At 34.5% G+C, this 14,625-nt stretch overlaps 1 protein-coding gene across 1 annotated transcript in view; it reads right to left on the bottom strand.

The window, feature by feature from the left end:
- NOVA1 (NOVA alternative splicing regulator 1) overlaps positions 1-14,271 on the bottom strand; it is a 142,256-nt gene extending 127,985 nt beyond the window's left edge. Inside the window, exons 1-2 of the mRNA XM_033851227.2 lie at positions 13,429-14,271; positions 11,549-11,692 (exon numbers count right to left, since the gene is read on the bottom strand). Coding sequence (XP_033707118.1) covers positions 11,549-11,692; positions 13,429-13,564 — 280 coding nt within the window. The 5' untranslated portion in view covers positions 13,565-14,271. The remainder of the gene's footprint in view (positions 1-11,548; positions 11,693-13,428) is intronic.
- Between the last annotated feature and the right edge of the window lie 354 nt (positions 14,272-14,625).

Here is a 14,625-nt window from a genome sequence, read left to right as displayed (position 1 = left end):
AATAAATGTTCATATACCAAGAGAGCTAGAAACTAGGCCTACATACTCATAATTTAAGGAATGAGAAAATTTTTATCAGATGTATGATTCTAAACAGCTATTAATCAAAGGCAAACTAGTAAAAGAAACCATTTGAGTCATTAACTTTAAATGCACCTGCATAGACAACAGGTTATATAAGAGTGAACAAATGTCAAAAACGGATTTCTATCTCCAGAGCTTTCCTGAATACAGCAAAACATTCCTCACTGACATTTTCATTCACTAGGTTCCACACTTTTTTTTTTCCTACCCTCAGCACATAGTTGCTTAATAAAAAGATAGCTTTCATATTTAACATTTCTTTTATCTCTAGTAGTTTTTTCCTTTCTTTCTAAACAAATTAGTCTTCTCTTTAATTCTACTTATATAACCAAGGCAGAAAGCCAGACTCCCCAATCTACTATTTAACTCTGTTTTTAGATAACTAGGGCAATCCTTCCTCCAAGGTACAAGTATCACTATTTATATTTATACAAATACATATATTTTAATTACAGTACCACTGTCATTCATCTTATAGACATAACAAATGTACTTTTTCTTTAAAATATTTCTTCCTATTGAATGTCTCCAAATTAAATATATTTCCATCAAACTCTTTTTTTTACATTTTTAATACATTTTCTCTTATCTGTACAAATATCGATAGTATCTCCCTACTCCCACTCTCTGCCCACAGCAATATCTACTTTGTATCCCAGTAATACCAAACTACTTTTGGACCCCTGCATATACCAGGAATTTTTCATAACTCCATGGATATATATATTGTCTCTGCTTCAAATGACCTTCCACTCTTGTGCACCAAGCAAATTAAAATTCAACCCTCAAAACTCTGTCAGCTCCTCCTTGAAGTCTTTTTTGAAGTATATCCTCTTCTCTCAAGATCTTGCCACTGACACAGGCAGTTTCAACTTCAAGACATAATTCTATCATTATACAATTATCAAATTTCATTATAACCAGGTATTTATCTTTATTGTTTCTTATTGCTCCCTTGCTTGAGAGTAAGAACTTCAGAAAACTGTATATCTCGTTCTAACCCCAAAGGGAACGCATAAATGTCCATCAGAATGTTAAAATCTGGCCATGGTGGCAGAGAAGGGCAGGGGAAGCAGCCAAGCAAACACTTAGAGTTATTTTAACCCATTATTCTCCATCAGCTTTTTTTTTCCTCCATCAGCTTTTTAAAAAATAAATCGAATTTATAAAAATGTAAGGGACTAAGCCTGAAACTAAATATATTTATTAAATCTTAGAAGTTTCATTGGTTTATTGCAGCGAAAATCAAACAATGTATTAATACAAGATAAACACTAATATTTCATACATTTCTCTAAATTCTGTTTAAAAAGTATTTAAAAAACTTTGAAGAAAACCAAATTCAATAACTTTCCTATTAATTTCAAATAAAGTATTTGAGTTAGTCAAGCTCAAAGCATATAAATTCCAATCTACTACATAGTTGGTATACTCGTCTCCTGAGTAAATAAGAAAATTTAATAGTCCAGCTTCTAAAAGTCCTAATGTATTTATACATGTTTACTTCCCCACTATAGGTGAGGAAGGAGATATTAAAATATATTAAAAACAAAACATTTACTAAGCATATTTTTAATAAAGTAACCTCAATTTAGTGGTTAGTAATCTTTGATTTTCAAGGTATCTCAAGAAAAGTCATCAGTAGATTGTTCCTTACTGCACAGGTAGCCATGTGGCAATAAGTAAACTGTAATGTGATATAACTATCAAATCTTGTAATATAGGTACTTTGTATTACTTTATTAATAAATATTAGTTAAGCTCATGTTTCTTAAGACAGAGTATTTTTAAATTGATCTTCATCTGGGAGACGGCTTTTAAGTACTCTCCATAATACTAGCTTTCAGTTTTCTGAAAGTTTCAGGACAACATGCTAAATAGAAAACAAAATTCTACTCTTCTTTCATAAGAAAGAAAGAAAGACCTGGCCCATATTTGTCTTAACACTTCTATGGTCTTTCCTTGTTTGTTTGAATTTTGAACTCATTAGTTTACTTATCCGAAATACAGATGTTTCACTCACACATATACCCACACACACACACCCCTAAGTAAACTAGAAATATAATACAAAATTAAAGATGAATTGCCTTCTACATTCATTGTATTGATATCACCCCCACTGAAGTAAACTAGAAATATAATGAAAAACTACAGATTGCCTTCTATATCCACCACATTCACAGATGAAGCCTCAGATTGGTCATTCATTCAATCACACATTCATTCATTTATATTTCAAATGCCACAGATGTTTAAAGCACTGGGCTATATGCTGAACATACAGCAGGCATGAAGGATGACATAAATTCCTTCGTATCAATGAAGCTTAATTCTACTATTCAACTGTAGTAAGTAAAGACTATGACAAATTTTTTTGTTTTAATTTAAATCCGTGAAGGAAAAATATCTTCAAAATCACATTAAGTGATTTTTATAATTATGTTAGAAAGTAGCCCTTAAGCCTATAATGCAACGCAAAGAGCATCAGAATTCTAATTAACCGAGAAGTGGACCAATTTGATGAAATGGATAGACAAAAAAGAGAAAATAATTATGTTTTAAAATTAATAATTATTATATATCTTCATTTGTACTTAGATTGCCTTACAATTACGCTCATGCTTATTTCTTAATCATAATACTCTGCCTTTTTAAAACCAACTGTTACGAATACCTAGCCAAATATGCAATACTTAAGGAAAGTATATGTCATAAAAATATGGAAAATATACATATCCCCAAAAACAGAATTTGACTTAGAAAGTCTATATAATTTTTTTTAGCAATGTCAATACTCTGTTTAACCAAAAATGAAGAAATTAAAAAGTTGAGCTAAGGAACAAAGGAAGGAAGAAAAAAAGAAGGGAAAAAAAAAAACTTCGTAAATGAAGTAACAAAGCTGTAGAAATCAAATAACCCTGAACACTGCCATTTTCAAACAGTACAATTATGAAAATACAGAAATGACCAGGTTATATTCCGGGCAATATAATCTACCATATCTTTGTTTCTTAACATATGGTAATGATAAAGAGTACCTGTCTTTGGCCTTTCAGTGTAGCAAATCAACAACAACAAAAATTACTGTAAAATAACTACTGTGCTTTCAACTTAGTTTAAAAAAGCGGGGGTGGGGGTAGGAGTATTTATTTTAAAACTAGGAGAGAAAAGAAGTGAAGACTTATTTCCTCAGAGAGGCACATTCAAAAAGAGGAGGGAAAACAAAAAAAGTAAAGCAAAATAAAAAGAGAATGAAGTATCTACTATAATTGTACCACAAATTCAGAAAACATATTTAAAAGTTGCAGGACAATTATTTGCCTATATCACTCTTGGTATCTTGGTTTTCTCAACTATTAAATGAAGATTCTGGAAGAGATCGCACCTAAGCACCATTTCTTTCATCTAGTTCCACAATTCCATTATTTTTCCAATCCCTTTAAACGAAAAAAAAAAGCCTCTTCAATACTCATAAGTGTCCTCACTAAGTCACTGACAGATATCACAGATGCAATATAAAAAATATTTTTAAACAAAACTTAAGGACACAGTAACAATCAAAGCACAACATTTTAGGGTGAAGTAAAACATACCCATATTACTTTACAAAGAAAAGATCCTTCGTAATACTTCTAAGTCATAATGACCATAGGACACCTGGACTCATAGGAAGCAGCTGATAAATACTTATATTGACAAGAGAAAAACTTCCAGACAGATTTCAGAGTGAAGACTGAAACTAGATTTTTTTTAAAAAAGTACTTCTCTGACTTAAAAAAATTAATTAGTCTTAGAAAATTAAAAACACAGGAGTTATACAAAGAATAATTAAAACTATGTATGTGAACAAAAGGTCTCCAAGTAGAAGCTCAACTGCTTCCAACAATAATTCCTTCAAAAACAAGTATTTCAAGAATGGATATAACCAAAATTGAAAAGCTGCAGTTATTCAAAAATATTTAGTAACATAAAACAAAAATACATACTGAATTCTCTACTATTGTGTTAATAAAATGCACTACCCCTTTCCTTCTTTTCTGTCCTTCCCTCTATCTACTAAATCTTAAAATAACGTCACCACCCAATCTAAGTACTAGAGCAGCAAATTATTAACAATTTAAATGAAGACAACTTTCTTCAAGGTAAGAATGATTTCTAAAAATTCAATCAAACTGAGAGTAGCATTTATTATATCTATCCTAGAGGAAATGCAGGATTTGAACTCTTAATTAGTAAGTTCGTTGTGTGAAAATTTATCCTACAATCAAATTATGGGGCCTTCATCGTGTAACTGTTCTCAAAAATCTTTCAAAGAGAAAGAAAAGTTATTCTTCAAAGCTTCAAAAAGTATGCTAAGTTTCACAAGGAAAGTAAGAAACACTACAGTCTAAAACTTAAAAATTACTGAGTTCAGAATAAAATTCATTGGATATGACAAATATACTGAACATCAGTAAGACATAAAACAGGTCTTAAAATAAGAAAAATATTAATTTTAAATATCAATTATTAAATGAGTATAAAAATGGTAAAAAATGTTTTATTTTCCACACCAAATAATCTTACCTGAATCATTTTGCTGTTAAAAAACTCAAGATACTGATTTCATTTTTCATCTGGTCCTGTCAACGATGCTATGACAGGCCCTGCAGGAAGCAGCAAAAGATCAATGATGGAGTGCAGATATTATGTGTTTTCATGATCAAGTTTGTCATGGAAAAGGATATCCATATAGTGGTTTGAAACTTAGCAAATGTTGAAAATATCTCAAAAAGTTTGTTAGTTACATAGTAATCTTTATTTTCTATTTTCTAGTCTCAAAATGTTTATTCTTATTCAATATCTTCTTTATCAAAACTTCTTAAATGTGTAATTTTAAAGAATATTTTTATATTGATGAGAATTAATAAGAAAACAACATTCCACAATGTCAAAAATGAAAAATCTTGATTGAAAAATGAAATATGTTTAAAAGTGGAGGAATGATTCTCTCCACTTCTAGAGATGATTATTTTAATCTTATTTTCCACAATTACTATAATTACCAATAAATTACCTATTATTCATAATCTAATTAAGATAAAATTTAGAAGCTTTTTCTTACAAACAGTAACTTCAGAATCAAATAGTTATTGGCCACTCTGGTAAAAATTCCTTCAATAAAAGTATATAGATTACAAAAAATCTGCAAACTCCAAAACTTAATTACTCTTGGGTAATTGACAAGTTGTAGTCAATGGATACCAAAAAATTCAATTTAGTAAAACTAATAAAAAAGTCAAAATAATAAAACTGCTTCACGAAGACTCTAAATGATATTTTAAAATTCTGAATTATTTTAAAATAGTATAGCACTTTGCCAGATTTAATTTAAAGACATTTTTTCCGTTCAAAGGCCAACTGATAAACAGGACTGTGATGAGACATCTACATTAATTGGGAACACTATTAGAACATACAAGAAACTTCTATGTGTGTCATGGAAGCATACTGTCAGTATTTCAAATAGATCAAAAAATTTAAAACAAAAGAAATGAATTATTGACTTTTTTAGAGTTTTTATTTAATCAAATTTTAATTTACTCATAATAAATTGTGGTAAAGAACCACTTCAACAGCACTCCTATATTAAGCTGAAGCATCCTAAAAACATTTTTAACATACTATGCCTGTCTTGTGTGTTGGAACACGTCAAAACACTCAGCAAAGTTTGCCTGTCAAAGTCCCTAACATGCTAAAAAGATACAACTGAATTTTACACAGGTTCTTTCTCTTATAAAAATAAATAAATAAATGTTAATCTAAGATAATAAAAAAAGAACTACAATGTACTTCCACTTATTTCCACTCACTCATAATCTGAAAATATACTTGTGGAATAGCGAACTTAAAATACTTCCTACTTAAGGTTATTTTCTCTTTATTTCTACACCTAAAGCCCCTATCTCCTTTTCATGTAGATTCTATCAGATTCATGGAAATCATTTTAGTTTCAAATACTTCCATATAAAAAATGGAAAATGTGATGCCGTATCTTTAAAGAATAGGATGAAGAAAACAGAAATTTTACCAATCCAAGCATCAGGAAGTATTGAAAAGTACTGCTTCATTTCTTGCATGTTACATTTTATACCGTGACACTTCAGTCTCTGAGGGTCAGGTTAATTAAGCTCCATAGCAGCTGCAATGCAATGTGAGACACATACTGCTATGGTTCCCACCAATCCAGTCCAATTACCTGTAGTATTCCAGCACTGGACAAGTGACAACCAACCTCTTCTTTCCAGTCACTTGCTTCCACTGGTCTACCGATAAATGTTAGAACAAACTAACCTCTTTTTGGAAAAGACTGCAAAGCTGAATGCACCTGCTGCAGGCTGCAATGATGAGTCCCAGAGAGATGTTTGTCAGTCAGATCTCTGCAGATGTTGTTTAACTTTATGCTAGAGCTTCATCCAAAGATGGAAATGAGATGGCAATCAAGTACAAACCTCCCACCCTCATCCCCCCAATTTTATTCTGAAAAGCTGCACTTGCTCATAAAAGTTATCCTTTAAAACACAGCTCCACTAAACTGGAAACAACTGAGACTAAACTCTAAGTAAAAAAAAAAAAAAATTATTAGGTGCTGAATTTTAGTTAACAAGTGGCATAAGTGTGTTCAGCAAATGTTATTTGTAATATTTAAGAGCAAAAATTAATTATCTTAAGCCAGAGCAAAACAAAACAAAAGAACCAAACTATAAAAAGACATGTTTCTAACTGGTGGTTTCTTGCTCGGTTTTTAGTGATACCACATACTCCTTAGAGTTCCCAAGACACAGATCGTTTTTCCTCTTTGTATATTATACGAAACACCTTCAATACATAAATATTGAACTATTTCACCGACTGTGCTCACTATTTTTAAACTATTCCTGAAATCCTTTGGGGGTGATATTTGCAAGACAATGTTGTTAGACGTACTATATTACCTTACAATGTCACAAATTTTAAATGAGCTATTTTTCCAAAATCTAGAAGGCTTCAAATAGCAAATTTCAAAGTGACATTGTGCTATATAATTCATGAAAACACTGACACTGTAAAGCCATAACTTACTAAATCGATAATAGAAGATATAACATCCAGATGAAATTAAAAAAAGAATCAAATAAAATGAATAGCTAAGATTTTTAATGCTAATTCAATCTTTCTAAAAAATTTCATACCACAAAACATTTGCTTTCATGGGTTAAGTATAAAAATTATAACTTTCGGAAAGTACAATTATAATATAGATTGTGCTATGCTAATTCCTTCATGTGCTGAGATTTCTCATTGCTTAAAATGAGAAATAAAGTATTAAAAATGCAGCAAATTTTCAGACAGATATTAATGTATAAGTGAAAGCTTATGGCTCCTCCCACAACTGAGGATAGAGACAGACAAAACATAAAATAACCCACAACCATAGGCAGTATGACAAACATAAATATTACAACTCAAGAGTGTCAGCAACTCTTTGACAATACTAAAACCAAAGGTATAGCACAGTGTAATGACAGCTACCCTATTAAATTCAACAATATTGGAAATTATACTTTATTTTCTACTTGTTACAATTATATTTACCTGCTAATTTTGCCTTAAAATATATGCCAGCAAATTTCTAAGATGCAAAGCAACTTAGATCAAAGAAAAGAGTATAGACTGCAACTTTCAGAAGCTATAACAAAAGTATTCACATTGTACTACCAATACAATAATACTCTTCCTTCAACAATGTAGACAAAAGTGATCTATTCCAAACTTCATAAACTCCTCTTATTTCCAAAAGAATTATCATTCTTATACAATCCCAACCCTAATGGTTAAATTGGCCACTGAATTTTCCCCATGTCAAAATTAAGGCAGTGTGGGGTATTTCCTTCACTAAAAGAAAATTTCACTTACATTCTGCTTTTTCATGATTTTTAAAGATTTCACATATAAATAGTTTGTGATTTTTTAAAAAAGCATCACCCAAGTTGGATAGTGATAAATTAAGATACAATAAATCTAGGAATAATGAGCTCAAATTTTAATTTAAGGACCAAAAAAGGAAATAATTTATATTAAATGTGATCCAGTTTTATAGCCACAAGTATGAAAACAGTTTAAAACACACACAAATACATGCTAAGATTATAGAGAATTCCTGTTTGATATAATGAATATCTCCAGTGTCATATAATGGAATAAAATAGGTACACTATGAAATGTTCTAAAATCTAAGGCATACATGAAAATATTTATTTTATATATCCTTTACTATCCCCAATGAATAATGTATTCAATAAATTTTCCCAATTATCTACCTGAACCATTCATTAAATGATTTTAACAGATAAAATCAATCTATTAACAAAACCAAACACATCTTCAGATGCCAAATAAAGGAATAAAAGAATACTATCCTATTGCCATCCTGAAAATGCATACAGTAATGTATTTCCCAAAATGAGAAAGCTGTTTTTTAATTAAAAGGCATTAACTTTGGGTAACCTACTTATAAAAAGGATATATAAATAAATCAAATTAGGTTTCTTTAATCAAGTAAGAATAAAAGATATATTCATAAACCACAGGTAATAAGTTAGTATTTTGTAAGATTTAGATTTTTAGTAATAGATAAATGAATTACACAACACAGCAAAAAAAATGAATCTACTTATCGATCTTTTTTTCCGATTACAGTAATTGATAAATGCACTTTACAATCCTCATCATACAATTTCCCCAAATTATTTTATTTTATATGACATGCTAAAATACACAATGTAATATACAGTTCTATAAATTCTAAATTCATACCAATTAATGTGCAAAAACTATTTTCTTCATCTCAACCATAAATATTAAAAATTACTCAGAAAAGCAAGGTTGCTTAAGAGATTACTTAAGCAATGTCTGTACTCTGTAATATATACCCTGAAGAAAGTTTTTCTCAAATACACCAGTATTTTAAGTGAACCTTCTGAAAACAATTGCATTGTTTTAAAACTTAGGTATTTGAGAAAATCCATTAAGTTATACAACTGAAGTGCACTTATCCCCAAATATTCTGTCTTACAAATAAGAAACAGAAAAATGCTTCATGAAATAAACATCGGGCATATTCATTGTAATGGAATATGAGTCATAAGTACATATATGAAACACACAAAAAAGGACTTTAATTACTGCATAATCCTACAAGAAAGTCCTCATAACTAGGCAGTATAAATCACAGCTTTATAATTTAGTTCATTTGAGATGAGCAAGGTAAGTATCCCTTAAATATATCTGAGTAAGAGAAGTTGAAAGTAGCTCAGAGGCTGCTATGTTGAAGAATACCAGGACCTCAGATAATTCCACAGGCTTATGGTCAAGTATGAACTATTGAAAGACTATCTGAAAGACTATTAAAGTCTGTCAGAAGAGAGATGTATCTGTCTGAACAGGTAATAACCTAGCTAAAATTGTATTTACATACAAAGTGTTCAGAATTATTAAAGCTTCTTATAAATTACAGGGCTTTTTTTATCCTTACAATTGATTCCATAGTTTGTGACTGGTTTCCACCTGTTACAGGCAGAGTATAAGCCTTCTTTTATCCAGACATTTCAACTCACATTTGATCAGGTTACGTCACTACACACACAAAATTTTATTCAACGCATTCCAGTTTTCCATTTTTTCCAACGGATATTCTTGCTCTATATGAATAACATGCCTCAGAACTATAAATAAAATAAGCAATTTCAATGTAATAAGAAAAAAATACACAACTGTGGACTAAAAACAAAAGATCTAATTCTAGTTGCACCCTTTCCAACCCACTGAAAATACACTATATTCAAATGAAAAGGCATTTAATTTACTATTTGGAATATCCTTGATAAACACCAATTTTCTGTAACATCCCTGCACATCTGATACCCTCATGTATAATGCAAAAAAAGCTATTTCATTTTCATCTATTGACAGTGAATTTAATTTACCATTGCAGCTCTTTTCCTAGAACTATAACATTATTAATTCTGCAATCAAGCTCTTTTGAATGCTTTTATTTGCACTAAGGATTTTCACAATTCCACATTTTTTTCATCATAACATACCTTTTAAATATAAGAATGTGAATATGTCGGCAAACTTTCTTAATGCATAAGGAAAGTTTCAGAGACAAGGAAAGCCATCTACAAAACTACACTCACAGAAAACAAACTTTCGTAGGACATATCTAATAGATTACACCTTAGTTTAATAAATGTAATGTTTACCAAACATACTACATTTAATTTACATAACTAAATGACAGTTCCAACCATTCTAAAACCCTCTTATGCAGTACAGTGGTCCACTTTCTACCACCAAGCGATTGGCTATGAAAAAGAAATCCTCCAAATGTTTTGCTTACATTCATACCAGATGTCTTTGCTGTACTAAAGAACTCTTACTGAATTAGATCACTGAAAGCAAATCAGCTTTTCTTTCCTACCAAGAAAAAAAATAAGCAGTGTTGGTCCCCTCAGCACTGAATAAATATTTTTTATGGCCATAAATATGAAATAACCAAAAAAAAACTGCAGAAGCTACATGTAGGTAAAAGCAAATCAATTAATGTTTTATCTAGGAGATACACTATTAAACTTAAAATCCATATATTAAGTAGGAAAATGATTTTAGAAAGATAAAGATAAATGCATAGTACTATAAACAGTTTAAATTTAAAAAACACACTGAAAAGTTATAAAAAAAAAATTATACCACCTAGGAAACTTGCCATATTCCACTGGGTTACAGTACCTACAGTACCACACAAACTGTTAATATATTCTGATCAAATACAGCTCTTAATACAGCTCTTAAGTAACACAAATTTTGAAGCATTATTTTACTTCTTACATAATAATATATTTCCTTGTCACAGTTATATTAAAAACACAATATTTTAAAAATCTGAAGAGGCAGCACTTGTCCTCTTCACTCCAGGGCCAACAAACAAAGCAATGAAGCAGAAAGAGGTATATAATGGATTTAGAAAGTAAATGGTCCATTCTTTAAGAAGCCTTTCTACCCACTCTTCTGAATTCACTCTAGTCTAATTGTCATTACAATTATTTCTGAAAACTTCAGAAGAACCCTATTTCCTGATGCCAGCTGTCTAGGTTTCTATCTTTAAATTTTAGAGTTTTTTTCCCTAATTAGAAAGAAGTATTTAGAAATACCCAGAAGATTCATCTCAAAATTGGTCTACATCATAGACAGAATATCAATTACAGAAACAAAACATAACCAAGAGTGAAAATACTCTTAAAATTTTTCCACAAATACTCTAATACATCAAATAAATAAACAGTCTACACTATTAAGAATTTTTTCAATACAGCACACAACACAGGTAGATCTTTTATTTCCTTGGGGATTTATCAAACAATCTCTTCACCATTGCACCTACCTGGGTAAAAATCTTTGGACTTAGACAGCTTGATGGTGGCTCCAGTTTCTTTTTGCAACTGAACAATTGTCTGTCCTCCCTTCCCAATTATAGATCCAGCAGCATAACTAGGTATGAGAACCTTTAGAAAATACTGGCCGTCTTCTGAAAAATGCAAGGAAATATACTTCGTTAACACAATAATTTTAAACTTTGTATCCTCCCTCCACCCTCAAGAGAGAAAAAGAGCGATTAAAACATTGGGCATACAGCTGCAGGAAATATGGGGTTAATTTTTTTTTTTTTTTAAAGAACGAAAATAAGCCAATTACACTGAAAAATAAATATGTACGAAATGTTTCCCATTCTGTAGAATTTATACTTTCAAACTTGGAATTAAAATCTAAACATGTTCTATTATTTTGCAGCACTGTAGAAACTGATGACTAAATTCCAGTTGTTATTCCAAACATGGAAGTCTTCCAATTCTATCTGTAGTTACTATGGTAAAACAAAATGAACTGACCCTTTAACAAAACTTCAGAGATTTACACCATGACAAACCTTAACATATTGCAAAATAAATAAATAAAAAGACAGTAAATAGTGATGAGCTATATTTGTTTAACATGAGCAAACACATAAGGACTACAATTAGCCATTGCCTATATCCTACCTAAAGTATGCAAAACAACCATTCTCCTACCAAATAATCCACCCAAACTGTAGGGTGTATTCCAAGCCTTCAATAATTGCCAGGAAATAACTCAAAGTGATGTGGACTGCCAAATCTAACTAATCCTGGAGTATTTCTTTAGCACTCCTTAGTCTACTATGATCTCGTTTAAGCTCATTAATTAAAGGATCTTAAGAAGAATTTTGCCAATACTAAAAAGCTTAGGAGTCATTTACATCAAATACACTTAAAAGTGACCAGATAATTTTCCTTCCCCAAAAGAATCACAATTATTAAAACGAAGGGGGTAGATTAACCAAGAAAGATTGAAATGTTTTAAAAAAATAAAGCCAACTCCATAAACTTTAATTTCCGTCAAACTGATCATGTCTTAAATAGGAAACACCCCAGCAAATCCAGCTTCCTTATGTGAATGAACGTTCCAAATTTTTCGAGTGTGCCATTCGCAAGACCCCCATCCGTCTCTAATGTACGTGCTGTAGATAAATTCACCTCTGCCTCGATGCATTGGGTGCATTGTTAAGATGACTCCAGTGCAAATGAAGAAGCGATACCGGTCCCGTTAAAACTCATCTTCCCAAGAAGCGCAGGATGTTAACTAACAAGTCAGAGTACCAGACACCCCCACCCTCGTATGCACACCCCTGAAGACAAATCAGTGAAATATTTGCACCGACAATGTAAGTGCGGTAAGAGTATGCACTCTTCCAGATTTTGCATACTACTTGTGGCCCAAACCAAGGGGATGAAGAGAGCAAAACTCTCCGGTGCCCCAATCATTTGCTCTCCGCTACCCAAGTGCCATTTATTTATTTATTTAATCAGACTGTTAAATGCAGCGCGCATCTTCGGGCGGCCATCACCTCACTCGGGGTCATCCTCCTCCTCCTTAACGGACCCCCTTGCCCAGGTCTAGGATATTTAAATGGTCAGCCTTTCGACCGATTAAATGGAAAGATAGGTCTATTCCGAAAAACCGGTCGCCATTTTGATGAATGATAAACATAGAAATGGAAATGTGTCGGGGCCGGCGAGATGCGGGGCAGGTGCAGGGGAGGGGGCGCGAGGCAGGGCGCGGGAGCCGCCGGGTTCGGGCTGGAGGTGTCCGGGCCGCGGGAGGGAGGGAGGGAGGGCGGCGGGAGGGAGGGAGGCAGGGGCGGGCGGCGGGGGATGGGGCCAGCGGGGAGGTGGAAGCGATACCCACCGCCCGTATTGGTCCTCTTGGTGCTGCCGGCTTCAGGGGGGGCTTCCAGCGGCCTTTTCCGCGAGTCCGGCGGGTCCAGGTCTATGGGAACCCCAGTGTGGGTCCCGTTCTGCTGGATGGGAGCTGCCGCCATCATGTTTGCAGTTCCTGCCGCTTCTACGGGGAGAAGGTTCTCCCTTTTGTTTTGGCTTTTTCTTTTCTTTTTTTTTCTTTTTTTTTTTTTTTTTTTTTTTTTTTTTTTTTTTGCTTTTGGGGTTTCTTAAGGTTGTTTTGTTTTTGTTTTTTTTAATCGGATCAATAGAAATCTCTTTAGGAAAAAAAAGCAATGTTGCTGGTTTGTTCTCACTGGGGAGGGGGCAGGGCTGAGGAGCAGCTGCAGTGCAGTGTCAGAAAGGAGACAGGGGAATGGAGGGGGTGTGAGAGACGGAGGGTGAAAGAAGGAGAAGAAAGGAGAGAGGGGGAGAGAGTGGAGAAGGGAGAGGGGCGAGTGAATGAGCGGGAGGAGGGGAGCGGGGAGGACGGGCAGAGGGAGTGGGAGAGCGCGAGGGCTGGCGGGGCGCAGGGAGAAGCCGAGGAGGAGGGGAGAGTGAGGGAAAGAGTGAATGAGCAGGAGGAGGGGAAAGAGGTGGACGCGGAGAGAAGAGCGAGCGGCGGAGGAGGGCAGGAGCCGGGAAGGAGCGCGGCGGTCCCCGCGCCGCGCTAGCGCTGCGCTCGCTCCCGCTGCTGGTGCTGCCGCCGCCGCCGGAGCGGTTCTGCCGTTGCCTGGGCTGCTCGGCGCTGCTGCTGCTGCTGCTGCCGCCCGGTCTCGCTCATTATTTCTCCCGCTTGTGGGGGGGGGGGGGGCTGGCGGGGAGGGAGGGGGATGGCTGCGAGGGGAGGGTAGTGAGGGGTTGAGTTCGCAGACTCCCACACACTTCGAGCTCGGGTCCCTGCCTCTCAGCAGCGCCGCCGCCGCCGCCGCCTCCCGACGCCGAAGTCTCAGCCTGCGGGGGCGGGGGCGGGGGGGGCCAGTGCGGGGGGCGAGAGTGTGCGTGTCTGCGCGGGAGTGAGCGCGCGCGGGCTGAGAGCGTGCGCGGGGGCGAGCGCCGGCGGCGGGGGCGGGGCCGGGGGCCGGGGCGCTCCTGTGGGAAGGGAGGGGGTGAAAGGTCACGGGTCCCCGGCAACACGGCTCAGGCAAACGTAAGCGGCTAGTCGCAG

The sequence above is a fragment of the Tursiops truncatus genome, chromosome 2 (assembly GCF_011762595.2).
Source record: "Tursiops truncatus isolate mTurTru1 chromosome 2, mTurTru1.mat.Y, whole genome shotgun sequence".
NCBI lineage: Eukaryota > Metazoa > Chordata > Mammalia > Artiodactyla > Delphinidae > Tursiops > Tursiops truncatus.
This window is presented reverse-complemented; position numbering and strand designations above follow the sequence as displayed.